At 46.1% G+C, this 21,195-nt stretch overlaps 1 protein-coding gene across 1 annotated transcript in view; it reads left to right on the plus strand.

Moving 5' to 3' along the window:
• The window catches only part of LOC132571825 (uncharacterized), a 33,993-nt gene extending 14,230 nt beyond the window's left edge, over nt 1-19,763 (plus strand). The window contains exons 3-9 of the mRNA XM_060238617.1: nt 15-149; nt 318-547; nt 1,247-1,414; nt 1,706-1,928; nt 16,181-17,010; nt 17,260-17,383; nt 18,850-19,763. Coding sequence (XP_060094600.1) covers nt 15-149; nt 318-547; nt 1,247-1,414; nt 1,706-1,928; nt 16,181-17,010; nt 17,260-17,383; nt 18,850-19,763 — 2,624 coding nt within the window. The remainder of the gene's footprint in view (nt 1-14; nt 150-317; nt 548-1,246; nt 1,415-1,705; nt 1,929-16,180; nt 17,011-17,259; nt 17,384-18,849) is intronic.
• The last annotated feature ends 1,432 nt before the right edge of the window (nt 19,764-21,195 follow it).

Here is a 21,195-nt window from a genome sequence, read left to right on the forward strand (position 1 = left end):
CCGTTTTGTGGCAGGCCTCCGCGACGAGAAGCTACAGGCCAAACTGATGAGAAACAAGAAGCTTACACTGGCGGACACCCTGAATGAGGTGGCCGCCTACGAGAAGTCGCATAAGGAGTGGCGTACCACTGCAACGAACCAGGTCACCAGTGGGTCCGGCGAGAAAGACGCAGTTCAGACACTCCAGGTCCCGAAGCGCCAATAGCCACATGCCACTGACCCTACCTCGACGGGAGGATGCGCCAACTGTGGGGAAGCTCATGAGCGCCATTCTTGCAAGTTCCGGAATGCTGTCTGCCACACGTGTGGAAAAACAGGACACATCGCAAGGGTGTGTCTGTTAAAGTTGCAGCGCCCTGGCAGAAAACAGCGACAGAAAGATGGCCACCACCACAAGGTCGCATTCGTGGAGGACATCCAGGCACTCACCAAGGCGAGGAAAAAGGTATGCCAGCTTCCCAAGCCCTCCCCGGGCAAGTACAAGGTGACTGTGCTCATAACGGGCAGACCCCGCCAGATGGAAGTTACTTTGGGTGTGGGCCAGACGGTAATATTGGCGTGGACATTCAGGGAACTGTGCCTGGGGAGGGAAGCCCAGCTGAGCCCATCCCCCTTTGTAGTCTGGGACTTTCAGAAGCGGGAGGTTGCAGTACTTGGAGTAGGAAATGTTCATGTCAAGAAGGTCAGTTTTCCGGCTGGCTGCCCCTGACAGTAGTCGAGGGGGACCTCTGCAGTCTACTGGTTCAAGGCCCTGGGAATCCGGGTAACCAGCATCCATCATGCGCACGCGCCCTCCCAGACTAATTTCCAGAGGGTGTGCGAAGAATTCCCTGCTGTTTTCGATGGCAACCTGGGTACATACACGGGAGAACCAGTGACCCTACAACTAGACCCCAATGTGCAGCCTAATAGACTGAAGGCCCGGCGGGTGCCCCAGCGTTAAAGCCCAAGATAGAGAAGGAGTTGGACCGCCTCAAGGGTTACTGGAGCCGGTGGCAAACGCTGAATGGGACACCCCCATTGTCACTCCAGTAAAGCCCAACGGCAGCGTGCGCATTTGTGCAGATTACAAATGTACGATAAACAAGGCACTGCAAGGCCACACTTATCCGGTGCTGGTGATGGATCACCTGTTGGCCTCACTAGCAGGAACTAAGATTTTTGGGAAGCTAGATTTGGCTCAGGCTTATCAGCAGCTTCCAGTAGATGCCGCCACCGCAGACGCACAGACTATTATCACACACAGGGGGGCATCAGGGTCAAACGGCTGCAGTTTGGCGTCAGCGTGGCCCCGGAGACCTTCCAGAACTTAATGGTCTCTCTTCTTAAAGGCATTCCTGGGGTCCAGCCATTCTTCGATGATGTGCTGATCGCCACAGCCATGGAGGAGGAATTCACATCCCACCTCCGAGCAGTATTACAGAGGTTCGACGGGGCGGGGTTGAAGGTCAAGAGAGAGAGATGTGAATTGGGGGTTACCAGCATTGACTTCCTGGGGTACAGGGTGGATGAGCAAGGGAATCACCCGGCAAGAAACAAAATCAGGGCGATTTGTGATGCACCGGCCCCCAGGAACAAGGCGGAATTACAATCATTTTTGGGACTTCTAAATTTCTACCACACCTTCCTTCCCCACAAGGCGGCGGTAGCGGAACCTCTGCACCGCCTACTGGACAAAAGGGCCCCGTGAGTTTTGGGTCGTCAGCAAGCCTCGGCGTTTCAGGCGGTAAAGGACATTCTGACTTCCAACAACTTGCTGGTGCACTTTGACAAGCGGCTGCCAGTTGTCTTGGCCTGCGATGCGTCACCATACGGGGTGGGGGTGGTCTTAGCTCATGTACTGCCGGACGGCCACAAGGTCCCGGTGGCATACTGTTCCCGAACTTTGGAAAAGCCGGAGCACAACTATGTGCAGATTGACAAGGAGGGTCTGGCTATAGTTGCAGGGGTAAAGAAATTTCGTGACTATTTGCATGGCCGGCCTTTCACAATACACACAGACCACAAGCCCTTGCTAGGACTGTTTGCCCTCGACTGCCAGATGCCGCAAATGCTTTCACTGAGGATCTTGTGGTAGTCCTTCTTCCTTGCGGGGTACCAGTACAGCCTGTGCTACTGACTGGGCCATGTGGACGCGTTGAGCCGACTGCTGCTGCCTTCCATAGACCCAGATTCTGCCCCAGCTTACCAGATCATGTCATTGGAGTCCCTTCCGGACCGCCCGGTACATGCTACGGACATTGCCCGATGCTTCAGGAAAGACAAGACCCTCTCGCAGGTCCTGGAATAAGTGTGGAGGGGATGGCTGGCAGGCTGGGTGGGGTCAGAATTCTCTGCGTTTGTATCCGGCTGGGACAAATTGTCTGTACGCAAGGGGTGTCTGTTGTGGGGAAACAGGGTGGTGGTACCCCCGGTTTTAAGGCAGTGGGTCCTCAATGCACTACATGAGACACACCCCGGTATTGTGCGCATGAAGGCGCTAGCCCGCAATTATGTCTGGTGGCCAGGGATCAATGATGCCATTGAGTCCTGGGTAGCTCGTTGCCAGCCATGCCAGGAGACTCGGCCAGCTCCGCCTAGAGCCCCAGGTCAACAGTGGGAACACATACAAAACCCCTGGTCCCGCCTGCATTTAGATTTTGTGGGGCCCTTTCAGGGACAGGTATTCTTCTTGATCATAGATTCCCACTCCAAATGGCTAGAGGTAATCCCGGTAGCATCCATTTCCACACCCACTATATAATAGAAATACAAATTCCTATGGATTTTTGTCAGGTGGGAGAAACCACCTCATCTTCACTCTAAAATGGTACAGCCCAGACACAGGTTTATTTACCATCTTGGCTGTAAAATTATGGCTTGCTAAAATAAGCTCTCTGTGTTATGGCTGAAAAACAAAAGCAGACATCATATGTTCAGGGGCCCCTTTTCATGTTCTTTTTTGCGCTGTAGATTATCAAATGTCTCTCTCTGCTTGAAAGGTTACCTCAGTGAGCTCCTGCAACTCTGTTTTATTTCTGTTTGTGACAGGCTGGTCCAAGTAAATTGAGAGGATAAGCTTGTTCAGGCTGGTTATCAGCAAGCGATATTTCAGAACAACATCATGGCTAGAAAGTGGCCACACCTTCCCTCTTTGTGAGGTGAGAACAAGATTTTGGAGTCATCAGAGACCAGAGAGCAAGAAGAGAAATGAACCAAGAAAGCACATGGATGAAACCACTGCAAATAGTATTTTTGACCAGGGAGAAATGAAGGTTGATAAAAAATATTCCTGTGTCTTGCCCCTGGAAAAATCTTCAAAATAGTCTCAGACCTAAAAATTCACAAGAGAAATCTCACTGTTGAGAATCCGTATTACATGTTCAGAATACAGGAAAATTTCTGTCCTGAAGAATACTTTTCATTTCAAGAAAGAAGTCACAATGAAGATAAAGCACCACTCTTAGAGTCCAAAAGAAGATTCACCCTCCTGGAATACCATAAATATTCAGAAAGTGTGGGAAACATCCATACACCTATATTAATCTTCATAAAAAGCTCCCTACAGGAGAGAAATTAGTTGAATGCATTACTTTTCAGGAACACTTTTGTGGTGGCTGCAATTCCTTCATGAAGGACAAAATTCACTTCAGGGACAAGCCTTATAAATATTTGAAAAGAAGTGTTTAAATGCATGAAAATATGCCCAAAAGACTGGAGCCGTATTAGTATTCTGCATGTGGGAAGAATTTTTCTAGTTTTACTGCACTTAAAGGCCCACTGAAAAATTCATATCTGAGTGAAAACATCTCGGCTTCTGTACTGCTATCAAAGATCCATGAAAGAATCCATACTCAAAGAAAAACATTTCAAAGTTCAGTGTGTCAAAAAGCTTTTGTGAATTACTCCGTTACTGTACATGAGAGAATTCACACTGGAAAGAAACCTTACAAGCAATGTTCCCCCTAATCTGAATTAGTGTGAGCTAGCTCAGTTTTTAAGCCTCCAGCTCACACATTTTTGTCTCAGCTCAGGAAAAATGAGCAAACTAATTTATGCAGTAGCTCACAACTTTAATGCCAGTAACTCACAAAGTAGAATTTTTACTCACAAGGTTCCACAGCTTAGAGGGAGTATTGCTTACAAGTATTCTGAATGTGGGAAACATCTCTGCCAGTCCAGAAACTTTAGGGCACATGAAAATGTTCATATTAAGGAGAACTGGAATATTTGCTTGAAATGTGGGAAATATTAGTTCAATAGAACTTAAAGTCTATGAAAAGATCCATACTGAGGGAAAAATCATTATTAAACAGCATCTCAAAAGAATTTATCTGATGACTCAAATGTCACTGCATGCAAGAAATGCTTAGAAATGTCTTGAATAAATTTGGCTCACTCATAAGAACATAAGAAAAGCTGTGTTGGATCAGGCCAGTGGCCCATCCACTCCAACACTCTGTGTCATACAGTGGCCAAAACCCAGGTGCCATCAGAAGCTTCCCCAGTGGGGCCAGAACTCCAGAAGCCCCCCCTCACTGTTGCCCCCCACAAGCACCAGGAATACAGAGCATCACTGCCCCAGAGCATCGCTGCTAATAGCCACTGATGGTCAGGCAGAGAGAACATGACTAACCCAAAGTCACCCAGTGAACTTCATGCCCAGAGCTGGGATTTGAAACCCCATCTCCCAGGTCCTTGTGGGGTGGATATTTTTTTATTGAAAAGGTTTTCCACCCCACATTGCAGTATACCACATAGGACAACAATTGCTTTTTCTTTGCAACCACAGTGGAATTTTTTTTTAAATTAAAAAACAAAGGGAGTCCTGGAAGAAAAGGACCCATATCTCAATTGTTCCCAATGTAAGCTGTTTTTGTTTTTCTTCAAACCCTACTGATGTGTGTGTGTGTGGGGGGGGGGGGGGTTGGAAAATGTGGAATGGAAAATTTAACCAATTCAAATTTAAATAAATAATATAAATATTTAAATCATGTGAAGTAAAGAAGGCAAATACAGCATATACAAACGCTGGGTGTTGTCTAAGCTTTCTTACGCCACGTTTAGTCTACCTGACATGACTGGCTGGCAGCACAACAGCCCTGACAACTATAGATAAACAGAGATTATATTTACATATGCGGGGGTGGAAATTTTTTTCCATGGAAAAGGTTTTCCACCCCACATCGCTGTATACCACATAAGACAACAATAGCTTTTCCTTTGCAACCACAGTGGAAGTAAAACAACAACAACAACAAGGGAAACACAGGAACAAAAAGAACTCATACCTCAATTGTTTCCCAATGTAAGCTGTTTTTGTTTTTCTTCAGTGCTGCATTTCCTTTACTTCAGGGCAGTGAAGTTTATGAACTTGACAAGTTTCATGGTGTGGCCATAGACAAAGACCAGAGCCACGTTGGTCCACAGAAAAATTATTCCAAATCAGGGTTATTTCCAAACCAGAAGGAACATTTGCATATTAGGCCACACTCATTGACACCACCGTTGTTCCAGAGCTTTTTCTATGAAAAAGCCAAACAGGAACTCATTTGCATATTAGGCCACCCCCTATCCCCCGATTCCTAGCCAGCTGGAACTGTGTTTCTGTGCGTTCCTGCTAAAAAAAAATCCCTAAGGATTGCCAAGTCCAGGTTGGAAAATTCTGGAGTTTTCGGGGGGGGGTGAAGTCTGGGGAGGGTGTGGTTTGGGGAGAGAAGGACCTCAGCCTCAGCAGGGTATAATGCTATATAGTCAGTCCAACCTCCAAAGCAGCCATTTTCTCCAGGGGAACGGTCTGGACATCAGTCATAAGTCTGGAAGACTTTGGCCCCTACCTGAAAGTTGGCAAACCTATTACCCAATATATCAACAATACATCATTTCCCCTCCTTCTGGTTTTTGGCTTACAAGAGACCTTTGTGTTCTGAACAAAGACAGAAGCTGGGTTTTACATTCTTAAATCCATGGCTTTTTATTTGAGCAGGAACTCACAGGAATGCAGTTCCGGCTGGCTTGTCAGGGGGTGTGGCCTAATATGCAAATGAGTTCCTGCTGGGCTTTTCCCACAAAAAACCATGTGAAACAATTGTGCCACCAGGGTGTGTGTGGCCTAATATGCAAATGAGTATCTGCTGGGCTTTTTCCACCCAAAAAGCCCTGCTTAAACCAAATATGCCAGGTTCCCCCCCATTCATACATGTCCTTTTCCCAGAAGCCTTTGTTGTTCTTTGAAACTTTTGCACCCAAAACTAATCACATCCAATGATGTTTGCAACATCCCGGGGGTTTTTATGATCCACTCTTCTACCCAGCGAGACCTCAAAGCCTTAATTTTATCTTCAGAACAACAATCCTGTGAGGTGGGTGAGGCTTAAAGGGATTCCTCCTCATGGACACCCAGAGAACTTTCATGGCACAGTGGGGTCTTGGACCTGGCCTGGGTCTCCTAGATTCTGGAGTGAAACTCTAACCACAGTCTGACTCTGTAGACTAGCGGCTTCTCCTTCACCCTGAAACATCTTGTTTTCCTTCCCTTCACTTACTGTATTTACAAAGGACGATGAACCTGAATGTAAGATGTAAGAACCCTTTTTGAGTCAACTTTTAAAAATTAGCTTCCTTTTTTTTTTTAGTCAACTCATCTCAAGCCAGGTCTTCCCTTTTTCCTGCTGTCTTTAATTATTCCTAGCGTTATTGTCTTTTCCAGTGAGTTTTCTCATATGGCCAAGGTAAAATAGCCACACAGTTTAATCATTTTAGCTTCTATGGAGAGTTCAGGCATGGTGACAGCACACCTGGGGGGAGGGGGAGAGACTATTCTTGGGGTTGCCAACCTCCAGGTAGTTAAGGCCAACCCCCCTACTGTGTGATATTATAACTGTGTGATCTTATAACTTCATATGGTACTTTATATTTTTCATTTCAACCAATATTATTATTATTATTAATATTCTGCCGGTTCTCCCATTGGGGGCTCAGAGCGGAGTACATCAAATAAAATAAAATCACAATAAAATCATAATAAAACTAATTACAACATTCACAAGTACAGCAAAATAATTCCGCAAGATGGTATAGCGCAAGTAGTACCACAATACAGCACCCGTAGAGCAGCGAAGCAGTAGGGCAGTAAGGGGAGCCCAACTGATCGATGGATAGATGCCCGCTGCCTCATCCAAAGACCTGGTGGAACAGCTCTGTTTTGCAGGCTCTACGAAAGGCCAATAGGCCAGGTAGGGCCCAGATCTCCGAAGGAAGCTGATTCCACCAGGTTGGGGCCAGGACCGAAAAAGTCCTGGCCCTGGTGGAAGTAAGATGGGCATATACAAAGTATACTTTCACCTTACAAATTAAACCAAATGTATACACTATCCTTGAAACATATAACTTGTATACATACTAATAGCCACTCTATGGAGTCACTCAATATCAGCAGTAATTCATTAGTCTCTCAATACTTAAAGTGATAGTCCATTTGTCCGATGCTGAGGCATGATCCCATCTGCTACTGTGCTAGAAATCCTGTGTTGAAGCCTGCAGACGATGCCCGATCAACCTTGACTTGTAGTTGGGCAGTAAGACTGCTGTTCAACAGGTGCAGCTACACAATTCCTAGGTAAACTTTTGGTTTAATTTGTAAGGTGAAATTTTGTAAGGTGAAAGTATACTTTGTATAAAATTGGTTGAAAAATATAGATAAAGTACCATATGAAGTTATAAGAGTACTATCACGCAGTGTTTTTTTGGTTTTAGCAATCTATACACTGTGGTTTCTTGTGGTTCCTAACCTTCAGGTAGTGGCTGGAGATCTCATGGGATGCCAACTGACCTGCAGATGACAGTGATCACCTGGAGAAAACGGCTACTTTGTAAGGTGGACTCTAGAGCAGGGGTGTCAAACATGTGGCCTGGGGGCCAAATCAGGCCCCCCCGAGGACTCCTATTAGGCCCCTCAGCAACTAGCTGTCATCTGCTTCCTTCTCCCACTCTCTTGCTTCCTTCTGCATCACAGCTTGCTTTGCCACTCAGGCTTACTCAATCACACAGAAGCTACAGAGCAAAACCTCTATTTTCTCCATTGGCTGAGGCTCCTCCCTTGGGGAGGAAGGAGGGAGGGAGAGCTTGCTTTGCTAGGCTCTCTCAATTGTACAATAGAGCCAAGCCTCTCTTCCTTCTATTGGCTGAGGCTCCTCCCCCTCCTGGTCCCCTGGGGAAAGAAGGAAAGAGCCAGAGCTTCCTTTGCCCGGTTTCCTGGGTCCCATGGGAGAAATACAAAGAAAGTGCCTTTAAGATCAACCAGTGCTAATATTTTAAGCAGGTTTTATTTTAATAGGTTTAAAAAAATTAATTGTGTTTATCTGTGTCCTTTATAAAGCTATCTCTGCTGCCTAAATAGGTACATACATGGCCCGGCCTGAAAAGGTCTCATTTATGTAAGATCCGGCCCTCATAACAAATGAGTTCGACACCCCTGAGTTTTCTTGCATAAATTACATTGCCCTTCCCCCCTTCGCAACAACCATTCTTTCTTTATTGTGCAACAACGCACGGCCCGGGCTTGATCCTCATTCCAAAGAATCTGGCAGCCCGTAATTACGGTACGGGAGGAGGAAGTGCGGACAACCAAGAACGCGCGCCATCCCTCGCTCGTACTCCGCCTGCTGCGGGCCTAGTGAGCATGCGCGGCCGCGATCCCCTGGAGACTCCGCCGCTTGCCCGGCTGCAGGCCAGCAAGGGTTAAACCCGCCAAGTTCACCTCTCCGCCCTAGAGCGCCCAGAGAAAAGGTGAGAAAGGATGTCTTGTAAAATGATTAGAGGAGCCACTTCCCTTCCTTCCAACTGGTGGGAAAGCAGCTTTTGAATCCTGCTCTGGGCCCCAGGTCAGGGGGGGATTGCACCGCGGTGCGGGAAGCCCTGCAGGGAAGGGTGAGTGGGGAAGGAGCTGCTTGGGGGATGGGCGGGGAAGGAACAAGTCTAGGGGGTGGATGGGGGGAGGAGTGTCAGGGAGGGAGGCGGAGAAGCCCTGGCTGCCAAAAGTCCCTTTGCCTTCTTCCCCAAGAGGATATCCTTCTCCATGCTCTCCTTTCCGCCCCACCACCTCTGCACCTAGCCTCTCCGAGGGCGATGATGGGCTCTCCTTCCTTGGAGGTTTTTAAACAGAGGCTAGATGGCCATCTGACAGCAATGAGGATCCTGTGGATTTAGGGGGAGCTATTTGTGAGTTTCCTGTATTGTGCAGGGGGTTGGGCTAGATGACCCTGGAGGTCCCAACTCTAGGATTACGTGATCCTCCTGTCGCCCCTTTGGGCAAGCTCCGCGGGGCTGGCGTGCATTTTGGAGACGAAAGCTTGAGGGCTGGACGTTGGCTCCAGCGTTCAGCCCGTGCAAAACCTGGGCTCTGGTTTTCTCCAAGAGAAGTTGCTTAGGCTTCAAGAGAAGTTGGCAAAGGCTTCAAGCAGTTGTGCGGCTGGGTGGGTGGGAGACGCATTCTTCTGCAAGCCCGAGTAGGACTGAGGGGGAGGGCGGCTTTGGAGCTATCCCCCTAAGTCACCGCCTGCCTCCAAGACAGCGCCTGGTTCCTGCTGCTCTGCTCTTTTTTTGCTCCCTCTTCTCAACTCCCCTCCCTAAATGCTGTCGCTGGTTTTGTTTCCCCCCCTCCCCCGGCTGCTAACTCTTCTCTCCCGCCCCCCCCCCCAACATTTAACTACTTTCCCAGCATCCTCTGGGGCTCCGAACTGAGGGCGGGGTGGAGCCAAGCCGGGGCCATTAGCGCGGCGCCGTGGCTTTGCCTGCTGAAGGGCATCGCACCCTCCCTCCGCTTGCGCCAAGGGGGCCGCGCCGCAGTGCATCCCCCCCTTCCCTTCCCTTCCACGCAACCCTTTCCAGCGCCGAGACCCCCGTCTGCTCTCCCTCCCGCTGCAATTGCATCCCCAGCCATTGCTTGTTTCCTCCCACCCCTCATCTCTCTGCCTTTCCCTTCACCGCTTCTTTTGGAAGGGCTGCTCCAGCCTGGTCTAGGGTTGCCAATCCCCAGGTGGGGGCAGGGGATCCCCCGGTTTGGAGGCCCTCCCCCCCTGATTCAGGGTCATCAGAAAGTGGGGGACGGGGGAGGGAAATGTCTGCTGGGAACTCTATTATTCCCTATGGAGACCTGTTCCCCTAGGAAATAATGGAGACTTGATCTGGGGCTCGGGTGGGGGCTGTATTTTGAGGTAGAGGCACCACATTTTCAGTATAGCATCTAGTGCCTCTCCCCAAAATACCCCCCAAGTTTCAAAAAGATTGGACCAGGGGGTCCAATTCTATGAACCCCAAAAGAAGGTGTGCCTATCCTTCATGATTTCCTATGGAAGGAAGACATTTTAAAAGGTGTGCGGTCCCTTTAAATGTGATTATGCTTGTCACACCCTTGCTCCTGGCTCCACCCCCAACACATTTGCCTGTGTTAGTCTGAAGAAATTGGTTGGAAATACAGCAGCTCCTGTGCATAAAGCCCCAGTGAAATCACAAAAGTGTGTGCTTGCAAACTCTGTTTATTTGGCAGCTTTGTTAGTGTGGGTTCACTCTCATTTACTGGAATTATAACTGCTGTTGGGGACAAGGAAATGAAGACTATTCAGGGGAATTTCACTGCTGTATTTTTATTTATTTTAGGGAATGGGAAAGTCTCTTGACTCCACCCCCAAAGTCCCCAAGTATTTTCTGAGTTGGCAACCTTACTCTGATCCCTTGTTAAGGGCAGACCTACCATCTCTTCACTGAAAAATTTGCCTTCTTCAGCAATACAACTGAAATCATCCACTCTGTTCAATCATACTCTTTCTTGTCATATTTCTGCATTCTTTCCCTTCTCTCTGTCCCACTCTCATTTGATAACTGATCTTAGCCAAATAATATGAAACCTCTTAATGAATTCTGCTTCAGGAGTTTCACACTGGAGTCTCCCTTTGAAGTTATTTTATTGAAGGATGGCAGCTTTCATGGCAGAAGTGCTTTGTTGAGGAAGGTTGAAATGTTTCCCAACTGTTTTCTGAGTATCATGATTTCTAATGCCAGATTTGCATCTATTTATTCTTTTCAACCTGTTAGTCCAAGGTAGATCAGCAGAAGGACTTTGTGTTGATCCATTATGATATATATATTACTTTGGAAGATGAATGAATGAGCCAGAGACAATACCACTGATGTTACTAGACCCAAAGTGTCAATATTTTGTGTGGCCACCATTATTTTCCAGCACTGCCTTAACCCTCTTGGGCATAGAGTTCACCAGAGCTTCACAGGTTGCCACTGGAGTCCTTTTCCACTCCTCCATGACGACGTCATGGAGCTGGTGGATGTTAGAGACCTTGTGCACCTCCACCTTCCATTTCAGGATGCCCCACAGAAGCTCAATAGGGTTTAGGTCTGGAGACATGCTTGGCCAGTCCATCACCTTTATCCTCAGCTTTTTTAGCAAGACAGTGGTCATTTTGGAGGTGTGTTTGGGGTCATTATCATGTTGGAATACTGCCCTGAGGCCCAGTCTCCAAAGGAAGGGGATCATGCTCTGCTTCAGTATGTCACAGTACATGTTGGCATTCATGGTTCCCTCAATGAACTGTAGCTCCCCAGTGCTGGCAGCACTCATGCAGCCCCAGACCATGACATTCCCATCACCATGCTTGAGTGCAGGCAAGACACACTTGTCTTTGTACTCCTCATCTGGTTGCTGCCACACACACTTGACACCATCTGAACCAAATCGGACTACAGGACATGGTTCCAGAAATCCATGTCCTTAGTCTGCTTATCTGCAGCAAACCATTTGTGGGCTTTCTTGTACATCTTTAGAAGAGGCTTCCTTCTGGGACGACAGCCCTGCAGACCAATTTGATGCAGCGTGCGGTGTATGGTCTGAGCACTGACAGGCTGACCCCCCACCCCTTCAACCTCTGTAGCAATGCTGGCAGTACTCATACGTCTATTTCCCAAAGCCAACCTCTGGATATGACGCTGAGCACGGGCACTCAACTTCTTTGGTCGACCATGGCGAGACCAGTTCTAAGTGGAACCTGTCCTATTAAACCGCTGTATGGTCTTGGCCACCGTGCTGCAGCTCAGTTTCAGGGTTTGGCAATCTTCTTATAGCCTAGGCCATCTTTATGTAGAGCAACAATTCATTTTTTCAGATACCTCAGAGGCTTCAGTGCCATGTGGAACTTCCAGTGACCAGTATGAGGGAGTGAGAGCGATAACCTGCTCCTTCACACCTGATACCTTGTACCACTAACGAGTCACATGACACCAGGGAGGAAAAATGGCTACTTGGGCCCCATTTGGACATTATCATTTAGGGGTGCACTCACGTTTGTTGCCAGCAGTTTAGACAAGTGTTGCGTAATTCTGAGGGGACAGCACATTTACACTGTTATACAAGCTGTAGACTCACTACTTTACATTGTAGCCGGATGTCATTCCTTCAGTGTTGTCACATGAAAAGATATACTTAAATATTTACAAAATGTGAGGAGGCGTACTCACTTCTGTACATCTTGGTTAGATATTTAACAGTTTTGGAAATCTTGAAGCCATGGGAAAATTATTTTTCCTGGGTGATCTTTTTTGTTGTTGCTGCTGTAGCACAGGGGTGGCCAAGCTGAGACTCGGGAGCCACATGTGGCTCTTTCACACATACTGTGCGGATCTTGGAGCCCCCACCCCCATCCTGTTGGCCAAACTGGAGAAGGCATTTCTCTCTTTAAATCCCTTCTCCAAACTAGCCAGCAGCTTGGAGAATGCATTTAAAGTTAAAATCGCTTTCTTGACACCTCTCCTTCCCCCCCCCTCTATTTTCCTTCTTGTGGCTCTCAAACATCTGATGTTCATGTCTTGCGGCTCTCAAACATCTTACATTTATTCTATGTGGCTCTCATGTTAAGCAAGTTTGGCCACCCCCGCTGTAGCATCATATAGTATCATTTATCACGTAGATAGCATATCAAAATGTACTCCATTGGTATATTTATGGAATATGAAAGCATACATGCCCTGTTTTCTATAAACAAAAGGGAGCTGGTGACTTCCGCCCCTTGTGTTAACATATACAGCTGCCTCATACTGAATCATACCATCAGTCCATTGAGGTCAGTATTGCCCACACAGACTGGAAGTGGCTTTTCAGGGTCTCAAGCAGAGGTCTTTCACATCACCTCCTATCTGATCCCTTGAACTGGAGATACCAAGGATGGATTGAACCTGGAGCCAGTTTGGTGTAGTGGTTAAGTGCACAGTCTCTTTATCTGGGAGAACTGGGTTTGATTCCACACTCCTCCACTTACACCTGCTGGAATGGCCTTGGGACAGCCATAGGTTTCACAGGAGTTGTCCTTGAAAGGGCAGCTGCTGTGAGAGGCCCCACCTACCTCACAGGGTGTCTGTTGTGGGTGGGGAGGAAGTGAAGGGGATTCTGACCGCTCTGAGATTCAGAGTATAGGGCGGGATATAAATCCAATATCTTATTCTTATTCTTCCACTGAGCCGTGACCCCTCTTCCCCTTATGTTTTAATTTTTGCCATCTGAGAGAAAGGGAGAAGTGCAAGTTGAAATTAGAGAACAGATTTTGCAGTAAACAAAAAGTATAATAATTTGTATGAGAAAACAGACTCGTACAGTCATAATAGGATTGCCTGCATGTCTGGATATCAATTAAATTTTATAACATTGAAAACCTTTAATAACCAGCTATTTAATAATCAAGCAAGTTATGACATTAATTGTTGCCAGGATTATTCACAGTTAAACAAGAAACAAACCCTGGATGAAATTGTATATATGTCTTCTACAATATGGATAGCAACTGTCATTAATGGTTTAGATTATTTTACTTTAAAATATTATTCTACCAGATTTTCAGTAAATAAAACTTGGCCTTAAGCATTTCATTCTTTCCAAGAAAAGGACATATTTCATGCTACTCAAAATTGCTCAGTTTTTCCAATAGAAAACTGAAAAAAGTTTTCAGTTTATCCCTGATTTTTTTCTGGGTTTCCCCCCTTGGGTCTTCACTGCTCGAATCTTGATTTGTCACAGGGCCTTGTATCTGGTTTTGTGTGTCTCGTGGTGCAACATTACTAAGAAGAAACTGTTTTAGGTTAGCGGGTTGTTAGGAAGCAAGGACTTCCCTCGAGGTTTGTGAGAGAATTGTCCTGGAGAGGCTGTAAGACTAGTGATTAGGGTTAGCATATTTTGAAAAGGGAAAGATGTATTTCCTGACTGACTACTCCAAACAACTGAACACTATGACGAATCTCATGTTAAGTACCTCTACTATTTAAGCTATGCTAATCGCTACTAACCAGGAACATCCCTAACCTTCCAATCCAGAAAGAGGACATTTTTACCATTTTTTAAAAAAGAGCACAAGAGGGGAAAGATACCAAAGAAAGAGGACATCTGGTAACTTTATCAGTGATGATGCGTAGGATTGGTTTGGACTGGAAACTGTAGGTGACAGCACATCCCACAAAGGAATAAAAACAAACGGGATAAACAGCCTACAACAAACATAACTGGCAACTAAGCAAAAAAGGCTGAGGAGCAAATAATCCGACTGAAACTTGTTTCAGAGGGTAGCTCTGTTTGTCTCTAGTAGAGGAGCTAGATTTGAGTCCAGTGGTATGAAAAGAATTTGTGGATGTAATTTCTGAGCCTCTGGCCATTATTTTTGAGAATTCTTGGTGAGGTGCCAGAAGATTGGAGGCAGGCATATGTCCCCATCTTCAAGAAGGGGAAAAAGGAAGATCCGGGGAACTACTGACCCATCAGCTTGACAGCCATACCTGGAAAAGTTTTAGAACAAATAATCAAACAGCCAGTCCTTGAGCATTTAGAAAAGATGACTGTGATTACGAAGAGTCAGCATGAGTTTCTCAAGAATAAGTCATGTCAGACTAAGCTTATTTCTTTTTTTGAGAAAGTTACTACCTTGCTGGTTCAGGAGAAGGCTATAGACGTAGTTTATCTTGATTTCAGTAAGGCTTTTGATAGGGTTCCAGATAATGTTCTTGTTGACAAGTTAGTAAAATGTGGTTAGGATCTTATTATCATTAGATGGATCTGTAACTGATTGACAGATTGCACCTAAAGAGTGCTTGTGAATGGTTCCTCATTGACTTGCCTCAAGGATCTGTCCTGGGCCCTGTTGTGTTTTAATATCCTTATAAATTATTTGGATGAAGGAATAGAGGGAATGCTTATTAAATTTTCAGATGATGCTAAATTGGGAGGAGTTGCAAATACAGTAGAAGACAGAGTCAGGATACGGGATGATCTTGACAAGCTGGAAAATTGAGCCAAAGCAAATAAAATGAATTTCAGCAGTGGTTTCCAGAAGAGTGTGTGGCACAATCACTCAACATCATTTGTATGGTGGCAATAAGTGGATACTTCACTCTCAGTCACTTTAGTATAATGTCTTGTTCATGACATCTTGATGCTGTTTTGAGGACTGAATCTCACCTCTTATGGGTGCTGGAAGATTCAGGAATTTATGTGGAAAAATCCTGGTTTTCTCCATTCCTTTAATTAACAACCCAGTTGGATTGTTTCTGAAGCAGTTTGTTGTGTCCCTTTCCGCACCATTGTTGTGCTGTAAGCTGTGTTGTCTGCTGGGCACTCCAGTAAGAACATTCTGTCATTAAAAATAACATAAAATAGGGATGTTGAAAGAATGTTGTGTGAGAATTCCATGCAACAAGGAATTCTGGGATGGAAGCAGTGAGTGGATCTTCACGGGTGTAGATCAATAAGTGAGACTCAGATCCAGTCTGGTTTTGGGTGTCCTAGAACCAACCGTCATGGAAAAGTCTTAAAAATATGGTGGGGGGGGGGATGATTTTCTCCCTAGATTTACTGTGTGCTATCCAGAAAGCTCAGTTGGACCAATAGCACTTGGCGTTTTCTATCCTTGGGGTGTTTCTTAACTGTGGAGTATCAGGAGTGTTGGTTTCCACATCTGAGTGCACGTTTTCTCTCTGCACGTTTTTTCACATTAGTGAGATTCCACACTTGGGACATTGTGTTTCACTAACTATAGAATATCTTCTTTTTTGTAGAAAACCTGTGTTGACATTTGGAAACAAGACACACTGCTTGACCCTGAGGCGGGGTGCCTACAGTACTAAAGGAAACAGCCTCAGAAAACAGAAATTTCTTGAGCTCCCAAACATTTTAATTGTGAGATGGATAACTTGAGCGTGGAGGTGGAGGTGAACATGTCTGTAGAGGAGGGGGCAGCAATAGTCCCACGAATGGTGAAGGAGGAAGAGAATCCTGATAGTTTCAAGCTGTGGTCAGAAGTGAATGGAGCAAAAGCCACAGGGATTTTACATGGAGGGGATATTGGGGAATTAGAGAACCCAACTTCTTTGAACAATATAAAAAAGGAACCGGAGGATGGGATGCAGCAGCATTGGGAGGCCCAGTGGCAAGAGTTCTTGGGGACCTTACAGGCTCCTCACTCAGGATGGGCGAACTCCCAGATTTCTGAGGAGGCTGAACCATGGGAAGATGCTAAGGTCTTTTTGACCTCCTTTGAGCAAGTTGCGTCCATATGCCGATGGCCTCGTGACCAGTGGGTGGCCCTCCTCCTACCGGCTCTCAGCGGAGAGGCTGAGCAAGCTTTCAGCAGTCTCAGTGCCCGAGAGAGGGGAGACTACGGGAAGGTCAAGGCGGCCATCTTGCAAAGAGAGGCCATTGTGAGAGAGCGGAAGCGCCAGCAGTTCAGGCAAGTCTGCTACCAGGAAGTGGAGGGCCCAAGAGCGGTCTACGGGAGACTCCAGCAGCTTTGCCGTCAGTGGCTGAAAGCGGAAAGACACACGAAAGACGAGATCTTGGAGCTACTGATCCTGGAACAATTTCTGACTGTCCTTCCCCAGGAAATGCAGAGCTGGGTCCGGGAACGTGGTCCTGAGACCTGCGTCCAAGCGGTAGCTCTGGCAGAGGATTTCCTGTTGAGGCAGAAAGGTGATGTGAGACCAAAAGAACAGGTGAGATAATTTGATTTTTTTTTAAAAGAAGAGCTCATGTCTCTTCTTTTTGCAGGCCACAGTTGATTCCCCCGGTCTTTTTCATTCTTGAACTGTGAAGCTTAGATTGTCTGAAAGAGGTTCAATGTATAAGAGGTTCCATCATCACCACGGTGTGAAACAAGAGGACTGTGGGGATCTGTTCTCAAGGTGGGAAAAACCCAGATTTGTGCTGCCCACCTTGAATGGGGTTTTCATTGGTCTTTTCAGGTGTCTGAATCTTTGCAGAAGGCAACTGTGAATTCTGCTGAAACAAACCATGTTCCACCACCAGATCTTTGGAACCTTGACATTAAGCCCAAGCAGGAATGGGAAGGCGATGAGAAGTTACTAGGTAAGAACAACTTGTGTTTGTTTTTGAGGAAGGAAGAACACGGGGCCCTTCTGTTACAGTTGGGGGTTAAAGATGAGTTATGAGTTTTAAAAAGCCAAAAGATGATTTGGCCTTGGTTAAGCCGTGCTTGAGGCCTAGTACTTCTTTTTCCACACGCTCCACACACTGCAACATTAGGCAAGCCATTTATTACAGGCATCTCTTATTTGACATGATTCTTAATTACAAAATGAAAGAAAATGGAATGGCTGTAACCACACAAGATCTGAACACGATAGGAGTCTGGTGTCTACAAAATGTAGCCTACTGTGGAGGAAGAATGCAGCAGAGGTAAAGCCACCTCAAGATTTCAAAACATCCCAAACTATATGTATTGTTAAGGCTTTTCTCTTGTGAAATATTTACAACTGTTTTAAGTAGAGGAATTTAGCATCAAAGAATGGTACGACACTATTAATTTAAATTTATTTTCAATTGCAAAAAGAAAAGGAACAATGGCTACTGAAGAAATATGTGAGATTCCTCCTGGAGAGCCAGTTTGGTGTAGTGGTTAAGTGCGCGGACTCTTATCTGGGAGAACCGGGTTTGATTCCCCACTCCTCCACTTGCACCTGCTAGCATGGCCTTGGGTCAGCAATAGCTCTGGCAGAGGTTGTCCTTGAAAGGGCAGCTGCTGTGAGAGCCTTCTCCAACCCCACCCACCTCACAGGGTGTCTGTTGTGGGGGAGGAAGGTAAAGGAGATTGTGAGCCGCTCTGAGACTCTTCGGAGTGGAGGGCGGGATATAAATCCAATATCTTCTTCTTCTTCTTCTCCTCTTTTGGGGAGTTGGTTTTCATATGTGTGTTGTAGAGTGATGTCAAATGCACATCTCTTGGATTACTTGACATTCTGGCCTCAATTAATAAATTTTCTTGATTTTTTTTTTTTAAATCTGTGTATTGATGCTGGTGTAGCTGCCAACCACCTTCTCTCTGGCATGCTCATTTCTCCCCCTTGTAATTGATTTTTTTTTAAATTTGGAGGCACATTTTCTGACATGATCCCTGCACCTCCAATCCAAAAGGCTACAGCCCCCCCCACACCCCGGGTGAGAACTAGGTTCTCACGTAGCATAGTGTACATCGATGTGAGTTTTATGTATTTTTAAGGTTTTTATGTATTTTATTGTATAATTATTAACGTATTTAAATTGATCTTTGTTAGCTTTGTTTTTTGTTGTAAGCCGCCCTGAGCCCGCCTCGGTGGGGAGGGCGGGATATAAATCGAATAAAATAAAATAATAAAATAAAAATAGGTTTCCTGCCTTCTAATCCAGCATGCCTAAGGTGAATGTGGTTTACTCGGTGTTATGGAAAGGCAGACTACACATGCTCAGAGGCACCATATTCTTTCACATTGCTTAACATCCGGGGTTGTATTGTTTGGAAAGAAGAGCAGGACAGTGACTCTCATTTATTCCTGCAGGTGACGAGCATGTACGTGTGATCCAAGTGGATACCCTCCCTCAGGGTCATTCTGAGCAAATGCCAACAGGCGACCCGTTGTTGAAGAGAGGCAACCCGTTCCAGTATTGTGGGGAAGGAACAAGTCGGGAAGGATCAGAGAGCATGGAGAGACCAGAACCAGGGAAGAGTGTGGATGAAGCCATTGCGAAAGGTATGTTGGATCAAGATGAATTCAAGATCTGCCAAATCATGCACCTCTGCGACTGTGGCAAAAGCTTCAGGAGGATCTCGGACCTTAGAATTCACGAGAGAACACACACTGACGAGAAGCCCTTCAAGTGTTCAGAGTGTGGGAAAAGCTTCCGCCAAAAGGGCAACCTTTCGACGCATGAAAGGATTCACACCGGCGAGAAACCCCATCAGTGCTCCATATGCCAGAAGAGTTTTGCTAGCGGCTCCAACCTCATTGCACACGTGAAAACCCACACGGACGAGAAACCATATGAATGTGCAGAATGTGGGAAGCGATTCCGTCAGAAGAGAAACCTGACCACCCATGAAAAGATTCACACCGGCGAGAGGCCATACCAGTGCTCAATGTGTCAGAAAAGTTTTGCTAGTGTTTCCAGCCTTATTTCACACGAGAGAATTCACGCCGGAGAGAAACCTTTCAAGTGCGCAAAGTGCGGGAAAAGCTTCCGCCAGAAGGGAAACCTGAGAACGCATGAACGCATTCACACCGGAGAGAAACCACACCAGTGCTCTGTATGTGAGAAAAGTTTTGCTAGCGGTTCCAACCTCATCGCACACGAGAGAATTCACGCCGGAGATAAACCGTATCAGTGCTCCGTGTGTCAGAAAAGATTTGGTTCGGGCTCCAATCTTATAGCTCATCAGAGAATTCACACTGCAGGGAAAGTTTACAAATGTTAAGAAATGTGGGGAAAGTTTCTGCCAGAAAGGAACCCTTACAGCACATGGGGAAAAAAATTCACATTGGAAGAATAAACCTTCATAGGTATTTGAAATGTGGAGAATATTTCAGTAGTGCTAAGGAACTCAAAGTCTATGAAATGATCCATACCAGAGAGGAACCATATCTGTGCTCAATGTACCTGAAAACTGGTGACGCCAACCTTACAATGCATGAGAAAACCTTAATAGAGAGAACTCTTATGCACACACTGATTGCGGGGAAAGCTTGAGTGATCATCCAACATGCGAGCCACACAAGAGAAGAAAAACATTGATATGATATAGGAAAGCAACCATATGTCTATGAGAAGGGTACATGGGAATCCTTTCTGCTGACACAGGATCCGAATCCCTAATGGAAGATGCTGAGAGTAAATTAAAATTATTTCCACACACACACACATGCATACCACCACCATTAGAAATGTAGTGTCAAAAAGCCAGATTTGATGTTTTCCAGACAAAAAAGTGCATGTAGATTTGCTGATGATTCAGAGGTTTAGAGAAAAGACTGTTTCTCCCTCCCCCCCAAGGCATGAAATGTCGGGGGAAGTCCCATGAAAATAACTCTTACAACATTTACTCTTTGCAAATGAGGAGTGACATACTTTTTGATGCAATGTTTTAAAAATTAATGTCCAACCGTCAGTCCACCTGGCTGCAGTTTTCTTACGAGTTGAACGGCCAGTAGCATTGCCACAGCGTTTGACTTGCTTACTCAATAAGCAACCTTCCCAATTTTGACAGGAGGAAAAAAAAAACTTTCTGACGTTGCTGGACATAGGACATCTTCGGGTATTTGGTCTGGGCATGCAGTCTGGGAGGCTGCCGAGCAATACAAAAGAATAAAGTTTTAGCTTTGGTTTGGTAAGTGGGGAGCAACGTTTACACTGGAGAATCTTATGGAGCCTTCAAGACCAGCAGTTTTGTTGGGTGGGCCTTTTCTTTTTCTCCGAGGAGCTCAGGGCAGCATGCAGAATTTCCTCCTCTTCCATTTTATCTTTGCAACAACAACCGTTTGAGGGAGGTCAAGCTGAGCAAAGAGTGAGGGGCCCAAGGTCACCCAACAGCCTTCCATGGCACAGTGGGGATTCCTGGGCCTCTGAATCACTCTAATCCAGGGGTGGCCTAACTTGCTTAATGTAAGAGCCACATAGAATCAACGTCAGATGTTTGAGAGCTGGCAGGCAGGCAAATGGAGGGAGGGAGAGGTGGAAAGAAAGCAGCTTTAAATGCCTTCTCCAAGCCAACTGATGGGGTGGTGGGGACTTTGAGAACCACCCAATATGTGTGAAAGCCACATGTGACTCCCCAGTCACAATTTGGCCACCTGTGCTCTAATCACTACACTACAGAGACTCTGGCAGGCCCCATAGTAATCCTCTTTTCC

The sequence above is a fragment of the Heteronotia binoei genome, chromosome 5, assembly GCF_032191835.1.
Source record: "Heteronotia binoei isolate CCM8104 ecotype False Entrance Well chromosome 5, APGP_CSIRO_Hbin_v1, whole genome shotgun sequence".
Taxonomy (NCBI): domain Eukaryota; kingdom Metazoa; phylum Chordata; class Lepidosauria; order Squamata; family Gekkonidae; genus Heteronotia; species Heteronotia binoei.